Source organism: Drosophila elegans, unplaced genomic scaffold (assembly GCF_018152505.1).
Source record: "Drosophila elegans isolate 14027-0461.03 unplaced genomic scaffold, ASM1815250v1 contig_149, whole genome shotgun sequence".
In the NCBI taxonomy this organism is placed as follows: Eukaryota; Metazoa; Arthropoda; class Insecta; order Diptera; family Drosophilidae; genus Drosophila; species Drosophila elegans.
In genome coordinates, this window is record NW_024545513.1 from 23,722,884 (window position 1) to 23,745,631 (window position 22,748).

Sequence of the window (22,748 nt, forward strand, 5' to 3'; positions counted from 1 at the left end):
AATTCATTTGAGTTGTATTAATCTTTATTCAAATTAGGAAGCTACAAAGTTTACATATTTCATAGTTAATATATTTGGTTTTTTATTTTGTAATTAATTCTCTTACGTTGTGTCGCCTAAAAAGTTATGCAAAGGTAAAAAGTTGCATTTTAAAAAGTGACCATCCCAGAGCTGCTGCTTTCTGCCGTAAAAAACAAATAGAAAATAGCCAGTGAGCGATTTATAAATATAAAGCGCATATACATATATGTATACCACATATATCCATACTCCTCGGATGCAACTGGAAGTACGTGTACATATCCTTAGGGGGCGAGAAAGAGAGGCACATAATTGAATATCGGAACGGAGCGGGACAGAGCTAATATGTTAGATAGAGCTATAGATAGAGTGCGATGCGGAGCGTGTGTGAGCATCAACAATAATGCATTTGAATATATGTATACTTGCTCGATCGCAACGGGTGCAACTGGCAACTCAACTATTGCATAACAAATCGCAGGAGGGGCATATATCGCTGAAGTAAGTATCCGTATCCGTATCCGTACATATATAATTCATTGCGTGTGAGAATTAACAATTGTTTCATTAATTTAGCTACGTCGTTCGGGGGAAATTCAAGTACAAAGTTTTCTCCTCCTGGCTACTCAAGGATATTTCTCAAAACGTCGATCTGTCGCAAGTACAACGCATAATATAGTCATAATAGTAATAATAATAATGGTAGTAATAGTTGTACCTATGGAATAAAAGCTTCCGCTTGACTCTGGTGTGTGTATAGTACAAAGTTAAATAAGTAATATCAATTTGAACTCTTTTCGATTTAAGCTAAATACTCTTGTGGGGGAATAATACCTACGCCTCTTCGGTTACTGCAAAATATATATTGATCGTAATCTGGTTTGTAATTCGGTTAGCTAAGTTCGTTTTCACCCGGATCGCTCAACAAATACTTCGGGTTTCGCATTTCTTATCTCTTATCTCTTGTCTCTCATTTTTCAAATTTCATTTTGCTATTAAAGTTGGCTAAGAACAATTGTTTATTCGCTACATTGTTAAATCTCTGACGTCGTGAGCATCAGAAGCCATCCATCCCATCGGGATCTCTTGATCTTACGAACAGTGATGGGAAAGGTACTGTTTTTGTTTTTGGCTAGGCATTATTTGAATATATATATATATATATAGGACTACTTGTTGAACTCAAGGTAACGAGATGCAAACCTATTTGTTTGATTTCGAATTTACGATTTAGTGAAATTTCTCAGACTTTAATCCCTTGAGGGAGCTCTTTGGTTCCGAATTTTCAAAAATCATCCCTTCTCATCGGTCACTTTTGCCATTAATTTAAATTCGGGAAATACAAATTCAATCACTAATGTTATATGAATGTATTATAATGCCATATGTTAATTTCGCTGAAGCTTTATCTTGCGATGCATCTGGAAATCTGGGATGCAAACAACCTAGATTCTTCCCATCACTGCCCCAAAATCTGTAGGATTGGTTGTTCGTTGCCCGTAATGTCGCAGCTTAATGTCTATTGTCTGAATTGTGTTACAATGCGTTCAATTTATTTGGGAAGAGCCAATAGGGCCAATCCCAAGGAGGCTATTTCCCGTTGCTCGTTTTCATGTTGTATAAACGATATGTACTAAGTGGTAAGTAATACGATTTCTATTTACTTTACTGCCTAACAAATGAAACGCTCTTTGGATTCGATTCGAAATTGACATGAGATCTGGCGAGCTGCGATCCACTAGGCATATGTATGTATATGTTGGTTGGTTTTTTTCAGTGCACTTAATCCTTAGGTAACTTATTTCATGTATTCAGAATGTGTACATAGAACGGTATGCCCTCTAATCTGGCCAATTTCTTTACATACTTTTATATTTAAATATATTTATATTAATTGTGGAACTATGGAACATTTTGCTTTCGCTTTCGTTTCGGTTTTCATTTCCTTATTTCTGGGTATGGTTTTAGCGACTGCAGCTTTTGTTTTCTTTTTCTTTTCTTTTCTTTTCTTTTCTTTTCTTTTTTTTTGAGTGTGTAAAGAGAATCGAAGAAATTAGAACAGAAGGCTATGTGTGTTGTTGATCGGTATGGAAGCGCTTAGTTTTAAAGTTGAAGAAGTTCGTTAGTTGTACGTTTCGTATGGGAATTACATGGTGAAATGGAGAAGTGGCATGCAGCTGGGGAATCCAGTCCAATCTAGTCCACTTTCGGCCTGGTGCTCAAGTACTGGGCGAGATTCTCGCGGGGTCCCTGCACGATCATCAAGAACTGCGAGGGGAAGTCCCAGATTATGGTGAAGTGGAACAGCATGTTGGCGATTGCGATCAAGTACTCGAAGAAGGCAAACCAACTGAAGGCTGTGAAAGGAGTGTTACAAAATCCAAGATTAATTTAAAATACAAAAAAATATTTTATTTTTAAAAGTTCAAAGTCTATATTTTTAAATGGAACTAAAGGATAATCCCTTTTAGGACTGATTTCTTAATGGCGTGATAAGTTTCAAGTTAAATGGTTGCCTGGCTAACTAACTAAAAATCCAAGTTTATTTAGGAACTTATAAATATATTTATCTTTTGAAAACTCAAAGTTAAAATTTGTAAATAAAACCAAACCCTTTTAGGACCAATTTCTTTTTGGTTAAAAGCTCAAAGTTGAAATTTTACAAATGGAACTAAAGAATTATCCCTTTTTAGATCGATTTCCCAATGACATATTAAGTTCTGTTTAAATTTAATGGTTGGTTAACTAACTAAAAATCCAAATATAAAAATATTTAATATTATAAAAGCTAATGGAACTAAGTAAGGTGCATTCCGCTTTGGACCAATTTCTCAATGTAATATTAAATTTTAAGTTTGCGTTAACTGGTTGTCTCTTTTTACTTTGTAAGTCGGCAAATCATAATATGCACAAAAACGATGGCCTTATTTTATTTTTCAGCCTTAGTTTTAACTATTTCTGACCGTTCTGGTTCGTAAACCTTAACTAGACATTGAGAAATTAAGCCTTAATGGGTAAATGCTGAACTTTGTTGTGCCCAAATATTAAAAATTGTAATAATTTAAATGCCAGTGACTGACTCACCCAAGTCGTGACAGTAGAATCGGTGTTTGGCGAAGAACACCAGCAGTCCGACGGTGCTCACGATGGAGATGGCGAAGAGGATCTTCTTCCACTTGATGGACTGGCGCTGGTGTTCGCTCAGCGTTTGTCCGTCGTTGAGGATGCCGTTCAGCTTGATTGTGGCCAGCATGTAGCACAGCGAACATATCATAAACGTGATGAAGATGCGCTCGTGAACGGCTGCAAATGAGGGGGATTTAGTAAGGATCTCCAGGAGGGAGTGCAATCGACCCACGGTAGTTCTCTCGATTCGAAATGTAGGTGACGCCGCCCAGGGACGCGATCTCGATGCAGTTGAGCACCAGGATCAGCGTGATGAGCAGGCTGGTCCGCGGCACCTGGGCGGGACTAATCCGACGCAGCTGCGAACGGTAGTAGTTCTTGTAGACGAAGGCGATGGGTATGCGCGGTCCGATGTGCAGCGCAATGCTGAAGCGCCAGAAGTAGCGCTGCGGACTGACGCCGGTAATTGCACTTATCGAGGGTATTATGTTGTAGACCTAAAAACACATAAAAGTGGGTTAGTTGTGTGGTAAGAAAAAAGTTATTTTTTCGAGTAAGATGTTGTGTCTATCTATAGAACATTGGTGGGTGTCACGTCTCTTGGTCTGAAATACATTTCAAAAATCTGTCGTTATCACTGAATATGTAGATTTTCAATTGGTTTGGATAAAATTTGCTCAAAACTTCTGATTTTGATTTACGTTTGAAAGACATTTATGTTTATTCAAAAGATTTTAAAAAAATATATCAAAAATAAAAATAATTAAACCTTTCAATCAGGTTCAAAGTTTAAATACAATTTTAAGGCCTGTTGGTCTGAAATCTATTTCAAAAATCTTTCGATATCATAGAATATTTAAAGTTTTTGACATGCTTTACAGTACATTTTATTAAGACTTTAGTATTAAGTGAAATTATAGTTTTATTTTGTTTAAATAGGCTTTATGGGACACCGCTGCATATAACTATAAGTTTTTTATTCAGTTGACTTAGAAAAAAAAAGTTTGAATAAAATGTACAACTATTGTCGATTAGTAGTTGAACTTTTAAACTAAATTAAAATTGATTTTAAATTTACATCGTTACTTTACGAAAATCTATACCAATAGTTACAATTTCAGAGTAGATTTAAAAGAAATAAATTCGGAAATTAGCTTCTTGTCTTTTAATTTTTGTAATTTGTAATTTTTAATTCCGTAGTGCCAAGTGTGTTTATATCATTAATCAGAGTAAATGGCACTGTGCTGTTTTGTGACCGAATCGTTTAAAAAAGTAGATTTGCGTGTCTCCTATCTCGCAGAGAATACCGCTGGGATGGCAGTGATTTGTTACCCACGGGCTTAACTGGGATTGCAGCAGTTAGCCTTGGACGCGGGCTCGCCTTAAAGTGGCAAACCGAAACCGAAACCCAAACCGAAACCGAAAACCAACCCCCCAGGGGCCCATTAACTCACGCGGCAATGTGTCTCGTGTACATCGTCGTACTGGAAGACGTAGGCGGTCACGAAGCACGTGAAGAGCGTCACCAGCGGCAGCAGGGCGGTGACCACGCAGAGCTCGTGGAAGCTGGCCAGGTAGTGGATGGCCACCTGCTCCTGCGGCTCCTTGGGATCCTCCTGCTTGGAGCTAATCGTTGTGCTGATCTGCAAGTGATTTAGATCGTTAGGATTAAGGACATCAATGGGCCGGGGGTAAAAGGTAAGTCCGCTGTATACACTTTTAAGAAATTAAAAATAAACAAATTTATTTTAAAAAAGTAAGTCGAAATAGTAAAATCCATTTGAAATTTAGGCAACATAATTTGTAAAAAACATTATTATTATTATAGGGGTAAGTTACTGGATTGAGAAATCAAAAACAAGATCCTTCAAGCCCAAAGATTTGAAATTTGTTTGAAAACTTTTTTTTGTTTATATTTTTATTTTTTTTATGATCCACATTTATAAAAATACTTTGTACAATATACTTAGGCAATTTTCTGAAAATATTTGATTTCAGATTAATCTTTCTCCAAATATGATGAACACCGCAAAAAAAGTTGATCCTGGAATTCTCATCTTACTTTTTAAATGTTTTGTATTTTTTTAATGAACAAATTTGGCAAGACATGTGCTGTTGCTATTTAAATTTTAAATATTCTCAATGGTGTGAAAAAAAAACTTTTTACGCGGTGCAACAATGTATAGCCCCATAGGATAGGCTTAGTTCAATCCTTTCCTGGAAATGATATTCTAATAAATGGGTGATTTTCACGTTTCGGTTTGCTGGGAAACTAAAAGCTACAGTGGTCTTTCCCCTTGAATGAAAGGATGCGAAAATGATCGGTAGCCCTTACCTGGCAAAAGTGTTTAGTTCGGTGTTCGATTTGGTTAATGCACAACAACGAAAAAGCGCTAAAAATAAAGATAAAGAAAAAACAAACAAGAAGAGGTGTGAATAAATCAATAAACAAAAGACAAACAATGAGGCGAAGCAAGTTAAAGCGGAAACTATGCGCGAATACGCCATTTGAACGAGTGGCTGAATAATGGATGAGGTCCCGCATGGCGTCCCAAATTGGATGAGCCGGAGTTATAAATAAACAAGCCCTTGCGCTAGGATACGGCGGGATATGGACATCTAGGGGGTGGCAAGGTCGCCACTTGCCAGTTGCCAGTCGTCAGTCACTAGCCGCTCTCTCTCTGGATATTGTGAAAGACTCTCTCTTCGCCGCTCCGAAGCAGCAAAGGATTAAGGGCCAAAAATAGATGAGCTATGAGCTGCGCCTGACGTAACCAACCATCGCAAGCAGCTGGCCAAAATTAATTAGGACAAAATTAATGGGGAAATTGGCCGGGCGTCAGGAATGAAATTGAATATGCGTTGCCATGAAATCAGGACACCGGAAGCAGGCGAAGTTGCTAAGAAACTTGGACATCGCAGAAGGAAAGGAGGAGGAGGAGGAGGAGGAGGAGGAGGAGGAGGAGGAGGAGGAGGAGGAGGAGGAGGAGGCAATGGCAATGCCACAAGGACGTGGCGAAAGCGAATAAATGATTAAAACAAGAACCAAACAAACAAGCGACGCAAAGTAAATACACGCATTTCGAAAATTAGGCAAGCCAGAGAGCAAAAAAAATATGGTTGTGTTGGCCATGTGAAACGTTAACAAAAGGTGCACAGAAAACATTTTCTGAAATTAATTAATTAAAAAAAAAACAGCAGAACTTTTTCAAAAGTGTCCGGTTTTATATTTTCTTCAAGAATTTTTCAATCAATTTTATCTTAATTTGTATTACCTTGGCAAACCATTTTCTAAGATTTATTAATTAAAAAATAAATGGCCAGACTTATCTAGCAGTGTCTGGTTTTACATTTATATCAGTATTTGTATACATTTATTTTAACTTGGTTGCATTGAATTTTTAAAGGATAAACACTTTTCTTTAATTTTGAGCTATAGATATAATTCTATCTTATTATATAGCGATCAAATTTATGGAACTTCTAGTTTGATAAATGTTGTTTAAAATTAAAACATAAAACCCCTGTTTTTATTTTAAGCAGTTCTGCATTAACATTCATTTAAACAGGCATAAATATATCCTTAAATATAAAGTCAAAATTTATAGAGCTTCAAGTTTAATTCATGTTTTTCTATTTTTCTAATATAGTGCAATACATACATATATCCTGCGACAAAAACTTATTGAATTTGAATCGAATGCCTTGACCTTTTTGCAATTTTGTTTTTGGACCAATTCGAAAAATATTTTCGGTGTGGAAAACGGAGGTCGCCGAGGGAAGGGGGTGCGATGAGCAGGGGGTGGCATGCGCGGTGGCTGCGGAAAATTACAACAAACGAGCCGGGGAGCATGGAAAATAAAACGGGCACACACATTTCCACACAAACCCCTCGCAACGACGATTGTGCAGGGGAGGGGGAGTGAGAGGGGGAGGGGTTGACGCTACGAGGGGGGTGGTAAAGGTGCCTGAGATGGGCGATGGGTGGGGAGGTCACAAAGCGTGCGCTGCCTTCTCGGCTTAAAGTTATATAATTTTTGGCCAGGCCAAACAAACCATAAATACACACACACACACGCACACACACACACGAACGCACGAAGAACACACGCGCACACACACACACTGGGTCAAATACACAGAAACAAAAAATGAAGCTCGAATGGTAATGGCTCGAGGGGGAAAAACGGAAAACAGCTCACCGCTGCTGGGTCGCCGGATCCGCCGGATCCGCCGGAGCAGTTGTTCCTCCTGGACAGCAGGTCCGGGCGCGGGGGGGCGTCGCCCCCTCTCCGCTATCTACTGCCGCCGATGACGTCGCCGCTCCTGTTCCCTGCTGCTGCATTTGCATTTTCTGTTCGCTTATCGTCGGCGTTGGCGTTGCTGCTACTGCTCGTGCTCGCGTCGATGATGCTAATTGGCATAATTTGCATGCCCCAACGCTGCCGTCGCCGAGTTGTGACCGCGCGCGCGCCTCTCTCGCAACTGCTGCGTTTTTCGCCACGGCGGCGGTCTCCTTTTCCGCTTCTCTGCTTTCCTGCTCGACCTGGCCCCACTTGCCGTCACATGGGTAGGGTCACACTGGCCGTATACCGTTAGCTTTCCTGCCTGGTCTGGCAAGCCATTGGCAGGGTCACACTCGCCGTATACCGTTATAGCTTATGTATAGCGCGCATTTATTTGAAATTCAATAGCACATGAAGTGCATGAGAAATTGAGATTAAAATTAGAAATGAATGGAACTTAGAAGACTTTCGTATATTTGTTTTCATATATTTATATTTTTTGTTATAGTTTGATCTGAAAAAATAAATTATATTACATTATGTACCTTAAGTTTAGCAAAGTTCCTTATATACAAAGACTATGAAAAAAATCTTTACAAAAATAACATCAATTTAATGAACTAAAGTTTTACAATAAAAAAATTTCGATTTTACAAATACTGAATTGAATCCCGAAAATGATTTCATTTATCATTTACTTAGCTTATGGTGCATTTACTAAGGGATTGTCGCAATATTTTGTGTTTAACAGTAGAAAATGTCCGCAAATTTAACAGATTTTCTTCGTTTCTTTAGTTATAAGTATTAGTAAGACAAAGTTATGCAGAAAAAAAAAACAAAAACAATTCAAGCAAAAGTTCCATATGGATGTTCGCCAAAAGAATTGGTATACTCAATTAGTTATTTTGTGTGAGATTACATGTGGATATTTTTAGCTTTGCTCAATCTAAAATTTACGTTTAGTCCACTAAAATGTACAAAGGTTTCCAAAAGCACAAATAGATCTGTAATTAATATATCCCTCTAGCATTGCTTTTACGTTTTAGCGCTTTATTGACAAACTAGTTTTTCAGTTACATTAGATGTCTATATCCTCTCGCTCCATCTGATCTTTAAAGGTGTTACATTTAATAGTAGATGCATGATGCTGCTGCTTTCGTGTAATCAAACGAACCATAAGGGTTCGCAAGTGTCTTTTTATACGAAGTGTAAAATGTATGTGTGCTTCTGCCCAATCGAACTCGACGCAATCGAATCAATGGGATAGACTGGATTGGCTCAAGTTCGATTAAAGGCGTATTAAAGGGGTCGCAAGTGTCCTTTAATACGTTGTGTACAATGAGATGGGAACAAGTATATGCGCGTGTATGTTGGCTTCTGCCCAATCGAACTCGACGCAATCGAAGGAGTGAGATAGACTCGATGTGCTCGAGTTCGATCAAAGGCGAAGCACTTGCTTGGAAAGTTTATGTTAGGTTTCTAATTAATAAATTAAGAATCGATCCTCGTCTCGTTGCCAAACTAGAATTACTGTCTGTGTGGGATTACACACGAGTAATTCATAATGGAGAGCGAACCGTCTACATCCACAACTCCCCGCCGGCGATCTCCAGAGCCATCTTTTTACGGAAGTACTCCATCTGTTCCTGCGAAAAGGAGAGGGAGACGTCGCGAGTAATGTATTCGGCAAACATGCAGCTGAAGACGCCGCAGTCGCTTCCATTTGCTTGTTGGGGCACATTCGGGACACTTTCGATTGTAAAGCCACTGGTGTCGAATGGCTGCTTGCGCTTGTCCAACGACTCCGCACGCAGATATTCCTCCAAAGCGTCCAGCACGGTTTGGTTCGGCTTTCCCATTGAATCATAGTAGCGAATCGTTTTGTTGCGCATGTGAATGATGGCCATGCACCAGTGGACACCGTTGCAGTGAACGGGCACCGGGATTATGTCCTTGGCGAACAGGTCCACCTTTCTGGTCCAGCGCTTCACGCCCGAATGGCCAGCCTGCAGTAGGCGTGGCACAAAGAATGTGTTCATGGCATAAACACTTGGCAGTTGGCCAGCACGCTTCTCCGAGCGATCGGTCAGCAAACCCATGTAGAAGTTGATGACCTCGTCGTTAAGCCAGGTGCCTCCGATTAGTGTGCGTAGGTCGTTGCGAGTGATGTTCAGATTGAACTTGGTAACTAGGACCTTACATTATGTATGGGCAAAGAAAAGACAGTTCAGTAATTTGATCGGAATCGAAAGGAGTAAATGCAGTAATTTGCCTACCTGCTGTGGTGGGCCCTGCATCAAATCGTTGTAGCGGTTCAAATGCGCCTCGGTCAACGGAATGAGCTGTGCCTCCTTCTTCTCAGTCTTCTTGTCCAGGCCACCGATGACGAAGATGGGCTTGTGAATGACACGGTACTGGAAAATGTTTTCGCGCAGCTTACGTTCGTATTCACGGCGCTCGTCAGTGCTGCGCATTGCACTGAAATTTGTGTGAAACATGTTAGTGACGAGACATGGTCGATCGATCGCATGGCGAGGAAATCTTACTCCTGGGTAGCCAATTCACGGAGATGTTCGCTTTCCTCAAGCCGACGTGCAATCCTGGTTCTAAACTGGTCCGCAAAGTCATCCTTGAGGTAGATGCTGCTGGCAAAACGATGATGCAAGCCTTTGCTGTATGATTTCTGAGCACCACTGTTCGGTTGTTAATAGATCAAATAAAGTATTTATTACAAGATTGTCTACACAATAATAAACTAACTACAATAATTCACTTACGAGTTTTTGGATACGATCGATTTTTTGCCATCCGAGTTGTCATCAGCAGTGACGGTCACAGAGGACTCGGACTCGAGTACGGATCCGGCAACGGATTTGGATCCGGACGAGCTAGTTGAAGAGCTGGACGAGCAGCTATAGGAGTCATCACTGCTGGAAATGGCGCAGGCTTGGCTGTTGTTAAAGCTTTCGAGGGACACAAGCTTCGGTAATGCCGGTAGGCGGCTCTGCTGCGCTGCTTCGCCGCTGATCAACTTGGCGTAATCGGACAGCTCGCGGTTCTTCTCTCTGTCCTCGCGCCCCGTCAACATCATTGGCTGCTGCTGCTGCTGCGATGGACAAGGTTTGTTGCCGCGCAGTATTGAACTCCACGATGGCGGCTGGGACTGTGAGCGCTGTAGCGGCGGGGCACTCGGTTTGACGAAGCTACTGGCCCCGGAATTATTGCGGGCCACGGTGTTGATGAGGTTGAGGTACTGCTCATGCTCCGAGCGCTCCAGCTCGTGGGTCAGGATGCTCCTCTCCGCCTGAGGCGGTGCCCTGTGTCCCATGTGGCTGAAGTGGCCATTCACACGGGCCGTCTCGCCGCCAAAACCATTCTGACCCAGGCGCACGGCATCCGAGAAGGACAGTTGCGGCGTGACACGCGTCAATCCTGATGCACTGACCGAAGAGTGCGGCTCCTCGTCGTCCGAGAGATCGAACGGGTTGGGCATGTAGGGCGCATTGTTGCGCACCCGGTGCTGCGTGTACACAGGTGGATTGAAGATGGACAGGCGTTTCGAGCCCTGTTGCTGATGCTCGCGTTCGCGCTCGCCCTCGCGCTCTGCCATGGACTTGTTTGGGTTTGGGTTTGGGTCCTCGGCAGGCTCATTCGGTATGTAGCGGGGAAACGAATTGTCCACGCGCCGGTACTTGATCAGTTGAGGATCGTCCTCCTGGATGCTGCAATTACAATTAACAATTAACAATCATGACTTAAATATGCCTATATTTTTTCCATTATTATTTGGTATAAAATATTTACTTATTTCTCAAGATTGTTTGGCATAATCCCATCAAATTTAGATGAACAAATAACAATTTAAATTTCAAAAAGAGCTTACCGTCTCTTCCGGGGTGTATTTATAGTTTCCTGCTGGTGGTCGTCTCCACGACCTGTTCCGCTTCGGCCCTCAGTTCCCGAGCCCGAATCGCCGGTGTCCGATTGTCTCTCTTTGGGCTTGTACAAGCCGTTTATAAGCTGACGGAGTCTCTTCAACAGATCCAAGCCCATCGAAATGCCTTGCTGGGTGGTGTCGTTGGGTTGCCCGATGGTCTTCGCCTGCGCTTCCCTGAAGCCTCGTTCCTGTTGCTCCGTTAGCTCGATGCCCAGAAAGACCTCCCTGAGCAGGCTGACGGTCTGGGTGGTGGCCTGGCCGGTGATAGCTGTGTCTACCAGCTTGTGGCACACATCGGCCAGCTTCTGGCGCAGTAAGCTGACGGTGCAGCGGTACCTCTCGGCGTGCGGATGCTCTGGATTGACGGTCAAGGTATCGCAGATATCGCGGATCAGCTCGAGAATGTTGCGCACGGCTTTGGCAAGAGGATGAGGCTCGGTTGGCTCGCTTGGCTCGGTTGGATCGGTTGGCTCGGTTGGATCGGTTGGCTCTACCAGCAGTCCGGGTCTCTCATTTCGTGCATCAAATGCATCACCCGACGACGGTGTGGCCCAGGCCAGGAATAACTCTTCTCGATTGGTTTCTCTTTCAGTGCTGTTGTACTGTTCAGCTGGCTCTATGTGGTGGTTGGCATATGCCCCCTCCTCCGACTGGTAATCGATGTATGTGTGGTCCTCTGGTCCAAACTGCTGGCTGTGGACTTCACCTGCAAACTGCTCGTTGTACTGGACGACCTCACCGTCCTGGTGCCCGTCCCCAGTTCCGTTGGATTTGATCAACAAATCGAGCTGATAGGACGCCACATCCGATACGGGCTGGTAGAAATGGTGCTCAGTTTGCTGCTCGATAGCCTCGCTGCTGGTGCTGCTGTCAAGCTGATGGTGATTTGCTGCAAGGGCAGGAGTTAGAAGATGAGGCGGAACTGTCACAACCGGCAGGTTGTTCAGTGTGCCAGGATAGTAGGGTGGCTCAGAGGGAGCGTAGTGTGCCGATGGGTAGAACTCATTTGTGCCCGAAATCGAGGAAGTTTCTTCCGGCGAATATTGCAGCGATTCCAAGGAGTTACCCTCTCCTCCTGCTGATGGCGATACCGATGAGAATCGCTGGCTCTCGGACGAATCAATGTGTACTATGTGTGTCACGAATTGTTGTTGTGGTTGTTGTTGTTGTGGTGGTTGTTGTTGGTATTGGTATTCAGCAGGCGAGAAGCGCCAGTGAAGCGGATTTGCCGGTGAATTGGCCACAACTACTGTCGAATCTGGGGACGCACCGGCTCCGGCCTTGGATGTGCCAATGTGTGTGAGTGTGGTCACAACGGCGTCCTCGGGAGACTGCGACATGCGTGTGTTAGCGTACCGCTTCCGCAGCTCTTAGCTGGAATTACAAACCGTGCAAACGGAAACAATGGGCAAATGGAGTCGGGAATGTAGTTGCAGCTTGTCAAAACCAAATAAAAAAAAAAAAAACGAAAATGGAAATGGAAAAGCCGGTAGAATGCAGCCTCGATTTTGCGCATTCGCTTTCCCGCTTTTGTGGCCGCCGCCGGCGCTGCTGGTCCGCTTCACCCCCCTTGCCACTCTACAGCACCCGGTATTTAATCACTTACCGCTTGGCCAGCCGGTGAACTTGCTCGATTTTACAATGCACTTGGTTTTTATGTCGACGGGACGAGAAAATATTCTAAAATGAAAGAGTTTTCATTTTTTTTGGCGTGCTGGTGCTAGAGTGACCGTTCAATCGATATCTTCGAAATGTCAGGCATTTGAAGCTATCGATAGGCGGCTATTGATTGCCGTGCGTGAGTTTTGTAGCTAGCAGCCTACGTCAGTCAGCAAATTCAATGAGATTATACTTAAATTTGAATAATAATTGGGGTATTCCCTAACGGAATAGTGTTATCGTGTTTTCAGTTTATTTTAAGTAAGTTTATATATTTAAAAACAATGTTACGTTTAAAAATGTTAACGTTTAATTTTACTGTGGATTTTTCTGGGGTGTAAGTGCAATATAAAGAAGACTTTTGCGAAAGTTTAATTCAGGTAGCTTTAAAACAGTGGGTCTAGTTTGCATAGAAACGGACAGACGGCCGGACGCATCGACTCGCCTGGTGATGCTGATCAAGAATATATATATATACCCTACGGTACCTATGTGACCCAATGGTCAGAAATGTTTACTTCACTGTGTTGTACACTTTTGACTTAAAATTTTAATTCCCTCTGCAAGGGTATAAAATTGTGTGTAGTACTCATCTAAGGAAAAAAAACAAATTTTATTTTAAGTCTAAATTCGTTGTTATACCCTTGCAGAGGGTATTATAATTTCAGTCAGAAGTTTGCAACGCAGTGAAGGAGACATCTCCGACCCTATAAAGTATATATATTCTTGATCAGCATCACTAGAAGAGTCGATCTAGCCATGTCCGTCTGTCCGTCCGTTTCTACGCAAACTAGTCTCTCAGTTTTAATGCTATCTGCATGAAACTTTCCCAAAAGTTGTCTTTCTATTGCAGGTAGTATATAAGTCGGAACGAACCGGATCGGACGACTATATTATATAGTTCCCATAGGAACAATCGAAAAAATAAACAAAAAAAATTATAACTTTGCTGTTTTTTTAATTTTTCTATTAGTTCTTGGAGATATATTAATGGTTAAATATTTCAGAATTACGTTTTAATTTTCATCAAAATCGGACGACTATAGCATATAACTCCCATAGGAACAATCGTAGAGCTGCCATAGGAATTATCGAATAATTAAGCTGCAAATCATCATAGCTTCAATGTTTTTTAACATACACGCAAGTAAATTATAATTTAAACGTTTTAAAGAGTGTTTAGTTTTTGAAATAGCTGCAAGGGTATATAAACTTCGGCTTGCCGAAGTTTGCTTCCTTTCTTGTTTAAGATATATTTAGGATTTAGGCACTTAATATTCAGAATGGTGAATATTTTTGCTTCTGCTTCTGCTCCTGGAAAAGCAGAAGTCGCAGCAACAAAAAGCAGCAACAGTCGCTGTTTTTCTGTTTTCGTTGCTTGCTGCTTTGCTGTTGCTTTTATGAGTTGGATGTTGGATGACTTTGCTTTTTGTCGTTTTTGTTTTCTTCTAACAGCGTAAGTCAAAAAAGTAGCAAGCAGCAAGTGACAAGCGATTGTGAATCGTTTTCTTATTAAGATTTTAATTGAAAATAACCCAGATGATGGTCTAGCAATATGCAATATTTGCTTGCTACCTTTTTGACTTACGCTGCTAGAACAAAAGAAAAGCGACAAAAAGCAAAATCATTATAGGCTCATAAACGTCAGCAACAGCAAAGCAGCAAGCAATTAAACGAAAAACAGCAAGTTTTGCTTTCTGCTTTTTGTCGCAGAAGGAAAATCATATAAAATGCAACTTACTGTTGTTTTTGAACTTATAAAAATATAAAATTCACTTATAAAATTCACTTAAACTCTTCCTTCTCTCTTGTGGCTCGAAAATATAATTATGTGACGGAACTTGTCAAATAAACCAGACAGACTGAAAATATTTCTATGACATGATGTGGCATAAAAAAAGCAGGCCTACCAAGATGATGCTTTTTTCTAATCCCAAAAAATATATGGCTACTTGGTTTAAAGTTTATAGGTATGTTTATTTATTAATATCACTGCACAAATACAACAACAACCACACCACCGACAACGTCAACAACAGCAACACACACACACACACAGACTAGGGATCCCCGCGAATTCTTCAGATCCAGCATATCCAGCAGATCCTGCAGATCCCGCTGATCGTCTCAGTCCCTGCCTTGGCAGCAGAAGAAGAGGAAGTTCCAGAGCAGCGAGGTCGCCCCATAGAGTGCTCCAGCTAATCCGACGGTGGCCTGGAACGAGTACCGCTCCACCACCCAGTGGGCGAGGGCGCCCCACAGGAGCACCAGCAGGCCGTTGGTGAAGTGCACCGGTCGCCGGATGGCCGTCCAGTTGGCCCGCGTCATGCCCATCTGGAAGACCAGCTCCTGCAGGAAGGCGGTCACCACCTGGCCGAATCCCAGCAGCACCGCGGACACACTGAGCAGCAGCTTGGACGTCGAGAAGCTGATGACTGTGGGTAAAACGGGATATTTTTGGATTTTGAAGTTAAGCTCTTCAAATGTTTACTTTTTATTATTCCTAAAATGGTCATTCACTTTTCATGTGCTAATTTATTTACAGGTCTTAAAAATACATGCAAGAAGTCATATTTATTAAAATAAATTAATTGATTAGTATTGGAAACAATATGACTAAAAAATTGACATTGCGAAGGGTGCCCTAAAATAGCGTTAAAGAACAAATGTGTAAACACAAGTCAAAAAAGTCCTAAAAAAATGTCCATTGCTATGAAATAATTTACTACAAAAGTTTGTGGTTTTTAAGGCAGTGTACGTTATAAATGTAATATATTATATAGAACTTAAATTTAGTGAATAAAAATAAAAAAAAATAAAAAATAAATAAATAAAAAAAAATGGAAATATATAAAAAATTGTAACAAATTCTCGTTAAAAAAATTTAAAACCTCAATAAAACAGGCACCCTTTTAGTGGCCATGATAACTACACCCAGAGAAAAAACATGGCAAATCCAAATATATGAAATAAATATTTTCGGTACTGATTTAGCCCGGAGTTGTGTTTTGTTTAAATCAAATTGTGTTACACTTTAATTTTTATTTTTAAGTATGGAAAAATTGCATTACCATGCTTTTATTTTATTTTAAATAAGTTAATATTTTGAAAAACAATGTTACATTCAAACATATTATGGTTTAGTTTTACAATGCCATTTTTCTCTGGGTGTACTGACAGATTTTTTCAAAAGTAATCAAGTTTTTTTTTTTTAAATCCATTAAACTCAATATTAATTGATGGACCCAAGGAAAAAAAATATTTTTATTTTTTGAAGAACTTTTAAATAAGCAAAACAAAGTTTGGCCCAAAAATTTGCATTGATTTTTAGTTTTTTAAAATGTTTAAAAACTCAATAACTCAAAATTCGTCGACCCATCTGTTTACATTGTCAACTTGTGCCAATACATTTGAAGTAATTATGTGGAAATGTTTTGAAAGAAGTATTTTCAAGAAAAATGTCATTAGAGGCGACACGAGTCTGGCCTAATGGCATAAAAGAAGGCATTATAAAACAGCCTAGTTTACCGAAATGTATTCAAAATAGCGTATTTAACAAATTATTTTTAGTTATTTGGAATAAAAGGTCATAGGACTTACAGATCAGGGCCAGGCACTTGCAGAGGCTGCCCAGCGTGTGCCACTGGATCTTGCGCTTGTAGAGGCTCGTCCCGAAGCGCGGCGTCATCAGGGAGAAGCACATCCAGGGGAAGGCCAGCAGGGAGAAAAGGAACGGGATCTCGGCGTTCTTCAGCGCATGGTGGCTGACGGCCAGTCCGGGGAGCACCGTCAGGCACATCACGTAGCTGAAGATGTCCGCCGAGAGGAGCAGCGTGGTGGCATACAGCTGCGGCACCAGCAGCGCCTGCTGCAGCGGCATGGCGATCTTGTCCAGCAGATTCCACCACAGATGCGAGGTGACCGCCCGCGACATCCGTCGGATGCGTCGCTGCAAGATCGATAGAATTAGGAGAAAGGGCCTTAGACTGGGCAATCGAAGGGGTAATCGTACACTGACAAAAATATGGAATAGTAATAAATATATCCCACTGTTGAATCCAAAATGAAATCATAATATCAAATAAAATGCATATAAACGTAGATAATATTGGAATTTAAAACGAATACTAAAATAACTAAAAAACAGCAATGAATATGGAATCGAAAACCTTATAATTCATATTTAATCATTACATTAATCGAATTCATATTACATAGCAAAAATAAATATCAAAATATTTAAATTAATGTGGAAAATATTGGTTTTTAAATGTGTATTATTTGTTTTATTTTATATGCCTTACATTTAAGATAAATATGGTTTCAATTTAAAAACGATTTTCATAATTTAAAACCTATTTAGAAGAAAGTGAAATTTAATATTGAGAAAGGTATAATAATTCCATATTTAAATGAACTGAAAACCGCAAATATTCATTGAATTAAAAAAAGTTTCATATATAATTTAAAACAGCATGATTTAAATTTAAAAACGTTTTTCATAATTTAAAACCTATTCCACCATATCCATTGAATCCAAGCAAATTTCATATATAAATATAAAATTATAATTAATAAACACTGCATATAAATTTAATAATAAAATATTTGAAGGAATGTTGAAAATATCAGAACACAAATAGGTCCATTTCAATAGTAAAATTAAATATTAAAAAAAAGTATCGTTTTCATATTTTTGCTTGAAACAGCAATGGATAAAAAGCAAAGCAAAAATTATTTTTGAAAAGAGTATGGAGTATTTGGATTTACTATACTGGTAAAAACAAACGTACTAAATCCAATTTTGTTGTACTCAATTTAAATATTTTTCGCTTTGATTTTCATCTATTGCTGTTGCCAATGCCTACAATAAATAAGATAAAAATTTATGAAAATTGTAAAATATATCCATTAATATTGATACTAATAAATATAATAAATAAATAATAAATATACAAGTAAATTAAGTATATACATATAATAAGTGGCTGAATATGGTCTGTTAACCTTATATTAGTTTAATATTGTTCATTTGATTATTTACGGGACTGATTTTAATATCTGCAAACTTAGTTAAATAAAATTAATTTGAATCAAATAGGAAGTATGTTAAGTCTAATAATTTTCATATTCATTAAAATATTTTAATATTAAATCATTCAATTTTATATGCAATGTATTAAATACGATTTAATATTTAATTCAGAATTCAATAGTCAGATATTTACATTAACCAATCCATTGTTAATCAGTGTACTTGTTTGTTTATCAGTGTATGCCCCACCACCACCAGGAGCACTCACCAGATTGGCATAGTCCGGAGGCAGCGGCGACGAGCTGCCAGTGCCCGTTCCCGTTCCCGTGGCCACCGGATGCTGGGGCGCCAATGGATACAGGCGGCCATTGGACAAGGACTTGTGCGAGGTCTGCGAGGCGGACATGGCATAGTTGTCGATGGTGGCATTGCTCGACCGCATCATGGACACCGTCTCGTCCTCCTCGGGTATGATCTCCATGATCTCCACCCCGTTGGGGTTCACATAGGTCACATAGGCCTCGTCGGTGGCCAGCATGTAGTTGCTGTGCGTGTCCACCACGGCGGCGGCCACAGCGGCACCCGGACCGGCAGTGGCCAGTTCCGTGGCCGGATTCCTCCAGGAGAGCGTATCCAGGCCGTCCAGCTGGTCCGCCAGTGCCGCCCGCAGCGGCAGTGCCGCAAAGCCCGTCTCCGCCTTGATCACCGAAATCCGCTTCGTGGTGAAGGCGTCCTCGCGGTGCTTGGTGATGATGAGGCCCAACGGGATGAGGTTGACCAGCAGGGCGGACATCAGCACGATCGACTGGGCGGTGCCGTAGAGGGTCCTCAGGCTGGTGAACACGAACGAGAGGAACAGCTGGCAGAAGGCCTCGCCGCACAGGTGGATCGTCTTGCGCACGAACTTGTCCTCCCGCGGACGCACTGCCTCCAGGATCACGTGCGTCTTCCACAGGTACAAGCTGGACCCGATGCCTGCATCCAGAGAAAAACCCCATGGTAAATTTAAACATTAAAATATTTGAATGTTACATTGTTTTTCAAAACATAAACTTACTTAAAATAAACTAAAAACATGAAAATGTAATTATTAACATATTTAACTGGCTTATCGATTTTAAAACTAAATTTGTCCATTATAAATAAAAATGAAAGTTTTATTTAAACACAACACCCCTGAGAACTAAATCAGTACTGAAAATATTTAACTCGATGTGAAAATATTTGAATTTAGCCTGATTTTTATTTGGGTGTAGTTAATGGCTTAAATTAAATCATTTCAGTTCCGCTTTTTAAAATTTAAAACATTAAGAATAGCACTACCCTATTTGAGCGCTTCAGAATATATTTATACCAATATTGAAATCTTTTTCCATATTAAAAAACCATTCTTTCCTACTTCATATTTACATTTTATATAAATAATAATATTAATAATATTATCATAATATTAAAAAAATTTATATTAAATTGCATAAAGTGCCGAAATTTCCTGGTTGTATTTTAGATAAAAATAAAATCATAATATAAAATAAAATGGCTATCAAAACTTGATTGATTGATAAACTTGATTTTTATAAAAATACCAAAAGGATTTTATTTTAAATAGTTAAGAGGCTGAAAATTTAATGAATAATTTTATGTTAAGTACTTATCTTTATAAGATCGAATATAAAATGATCCTGACTTTGTGAATATACTTTTATTATCCATTAAAACAATTTATAGTCTAACTAGAATTCTTCTATTGATAGATGATTTCAAGTTACGAGTTTCTTCAATAATCGAATCCGCGTTTGTTAAAAGTGCAGAGTCATAATGCAGCACATTAGAATGCGAATACGTGATATATTGCGTATACGAACAGTAGCTAACTGGTGTATGCACACAACTGTACATAAATTAAATAAATAATACAGAACTGTACAAATTATATGACTTTTTGCTGTGTTGCCTATGCAACATACATATTTAGTGTGAAATGATATAATCTTCTCTTTTATTATAGGTAAAAATATAATGATAGTTAAAATAAATAAATAAAGGCCAACATTTTCTGCAAGTATCGGTGCTGTGTTGCCTATGCAATCAATAAAAAAAATATAAAGTATAAGAATAAGTAATCTTATGTTTTGATACACAAATACGTGTGTAAGACTCTTTGCGGTGTTACATATATTTTCCCGCCTTTTCGGGCTACAGATTTTGGAATCCGGATTCCAAATGCCTTGACCTCAACTCACCCGCAAAGCATCCGTAGAAGACGATGGCCACCACTTGGGTGGTGGTGGTGACCACGATCCAGGCGGAGGAGAAGAGTATTCCGCTGACCATCAGCGAAACGCAGGCGATGAGGGTGGCCAGCAGGAAGACCCTCCTGTACTCAGTGGTCTCCCTCGACCTGCCGCTGTACTCTGTGTCCAGGTGCTCCATGATGGAGCGGCACAGCTCACCGGTGGCCTGGTAGACAATGGCTGGCCAGATCCTCAGCACCAGATCCTTGTCCGATTCCACCACATTGCCGTACAAATAGGCGGGGGTGGCCAGAAAAGCCTTTTGATTTGTTTTGGCAAAAAAGATGACGTTGACGTTGACGTTGATAAACAGTTCAGCATTACGAAAGAGATTTGCTATTTACGTGTATGGCAAAGCCGCAGAGCATGTACTTCTGTTGGATGTGCTTCTTGACCACCCGGCGTCGTTGGATGCCAGCGGTGGCTCTGGCGGTGGGTCGGCGCACCGTACTGGATGTGGCCACGCCCATGCCCACTCCCACTCCGCCGATTGCAGAGGTAGCCATTCCTGTTTGCTCCTCCCTTGCCCAGATGCTTCCCAGATGCTCCTTCCTTCGAAACTGGACGATTGGCTAACTAACTAGCTGACTAGCTGACTAGTTGACTAGTTGACTAACTGACTAACTGAATAAGTGGCGGTGATCCGTATCTGTTCGCTGGGCAGTGGGAATTTGTGTGTGCGCTATGTCTAGCCGCTGGCATTCATCATTCACCTAACCACCGAAACCTTTTAGATAATGGCGAACAAAAAGACCCACAATAACAACCACACCCACACAAATGGAGCCACGGAGAGTGGGAGAATCCGGAGAATCCGGAGAACCGGAGACCCGGAGAGGCAGACTGATAACATCGGGAATGGAGTGGTGGGAGCTCTTATCACGATATGCCAGATATCTGTGTCCACACACTGCACAAGTGTATCTGCGCAGCTGCGTATCTGGGTATCTGAATATCTGATTATCTGATTATCTGAATATCTGGCTATCCGTGAGATTAACGTCAGATATGCGAAGCGTTTGCAGGCCGTTTGCCTGCAATTCAGTCGGAGAGCAGCGCCGTCGGCAGTGAATTATGTTTATGGCCAACAGCACCGGAGCAGAGAAGCAGATAAATGGGGTGGCCAGTGAGTTGGTGACATTCGGGCTGGATCCAGATCCAGATACAGATACATTTACTGATCTAGATCCAGAAACGGGGTCAGCAACATTGGGGTATGACTACCAATTGGCTGGCGTTGACTTTTTTAAATGTGTTTTGATTTAACCGAAAATGCTGATTACATCTACGGATATCCTGTTTTTACTTTTCACATTAGCTCTTAGCAATAGGGCTGGTTATTGTTGTGAAAACATAGCGCACACTACAGTGCTAATCAGTGGCGTAGATAGCTTTTTGATATGGGGGGGGATATGACTCAGAATAATATCCTGTTACATATTGCGTATACGACCAGTAAACTTCCCGCTGAAAAGGGAACCGTTTTAAAAGCACACAACTTCACATAAGTTACATAAATTAAAGGACACTTAAGCTTTAATTCACATAACTGTACAAAGCTTTTAAATGATTGCTTTTTGATTTAACCGAAAATGCTGATTACATCCACAGGAATTCTCTTTTTCACTTTTCACCTTAGCACTTAGCAATAATGCTGATTATTGTTGTGAAAATATATGCCTACACTAAGAGCTATTAACTTCTTAAAACTTTTAATGCTTTGCTACTGCAAATGACCAACATATATACCCAACATTAAAAACATAGTGCAATGCACCCTTTTAAAACCTTGGAACTTATTGGTTTTTCTCTAATAAACACCATTTATATTTGTGACTTTAATTTTGGTTTATTTTAATGAACATATTTATGGGTAAAATTTTTCCATATCTGGCAGAAATTTTTTTGGGCATATTTTTAAAAAGGATAACTTTATACTCTATTCAATTTTTTTCTAATTTGTAATTCTAATTGTTTGTAAATTTGTTTGCCATTTTATTCAGGCATTATATTTCCTTCTACATATTTGATAGAACTTGACGAGTTGATATGCGATATGAGTACTATTTCACAATCCAACTGTTTTTGGCTATGGAATGATTACCGAAAACAGGGTTCGTTGTTTTTTTAGACTTGGCAGGAAAAAGATCAAACCTACTCATTTGAGCGTTAAATATAATATTAAAACAAGTTATGTTTACTTAAAATTGGTTTTGTAAAGCCTACTCCATTTCTATTTTATTGGAAAAACTATTTTTTAGTTAACATCGCAGTCCAAAAATGTAGATATTTAAAATAGAACAATGATATCCAAATATGGAAATAAATTATCGGCATTGCGTTGTTTATCTTTAAGTTTGCTGGAGTGCTAGCTTAAAGTGTGAAAATAT

General features: G+C 40.2%; 3 protein-coding genes across 4 annotated transcripts; all 3 read right to left on the bottom strand.

Annotated features, from left to right (window-relative positions):
* Window positions 1-6: 6 nt before the first annotated feature.
* LOC108134890 (post-GPI attachment to proteins factor 2-like) lies at window positions 7-7,642 on the bottom strand. Its single transcript, XM_017255393.1, is given in 6 exon segments — window positions 7-2,378; window positions 3,106-3,324; window positions 3,380-3,644; window positions 4,602-4,790; window positions 7,350-7,412; window positions 7,415-7,642. Coding segments are annotated over 6 exon segments (981 nt in total). The 5' UTR covers window positions 7,499-7,642; the 3' UTR covers window positions 7-2,217.
* Window positions 7,643-8,443: 801 nt separating this feature from the next.
* On the bottom strand, window positions 8,444-13,111 carry LOC108134888 (sentrin-specific protease 1). 2 transcript variants are annotated; one of them, XM_017255390.2, is made up of 6 exons: window positions 12,977-13,111; window positions 11,317-12,744; window positions 10,211-11,155; window positions 9,980-10,126; window positions 9,710-9,911; window positions 8,444-9,628 (listed from the first exon to the last, which is right to left on the bottom strand). In XM_017255390.2, the coding sequence occupies exons 2-6, from the start codon at window positions 12,708-12,710 to the stop codon at window positions 9,014-9,016; spliced, it is 3,303 nt and encodes a 1,100-aa protein (XP_017110879.1). In that variant the 5' UTR covers window positions 12,711-12,744; window positions 12,977-13,111; the 3' UTR covers window positions 8,444-9,013. The 2 variants fall into 2 exon arrangements, with proteins under 2 accessions (XP_017110879.1, XP_017110880.1); XM_017255391.2 differs by having other exon boundaries at window positions 11,317-12,259; window positions 12,977-13,056.
* A 1,928-nt stretch (window positions 13,112-15,039) lies between these two features.
* LOC108134817 lies at window positions 15,040-21,063 on the bottom strand. Its single transcript, XM_017255270.2, has 5 exons — window positions 20,703-21,063; window positions 20,308-20,617; window positions 18,333-19,039; window positions 16,630-16,978; window positions 15,040-15,464 (listed from the first exon to the last, which is right to left on the bottom strand). The coding sequence occupies exons 1-5, from the start codon at window positions 20,862-20,864 to the stop codon at window positions 15,157-15,159; spliced, it is 1,836 nt and encodes a 611-aa protein (XP_017110759.1). The 5' UTR covers window positions 20,865-21,063; the 3' UTR covers window positions 15,040-15,156.
* Between the last annotated feature and the right edge of the window lie 1,685 nt (window positions 21,064-22,748).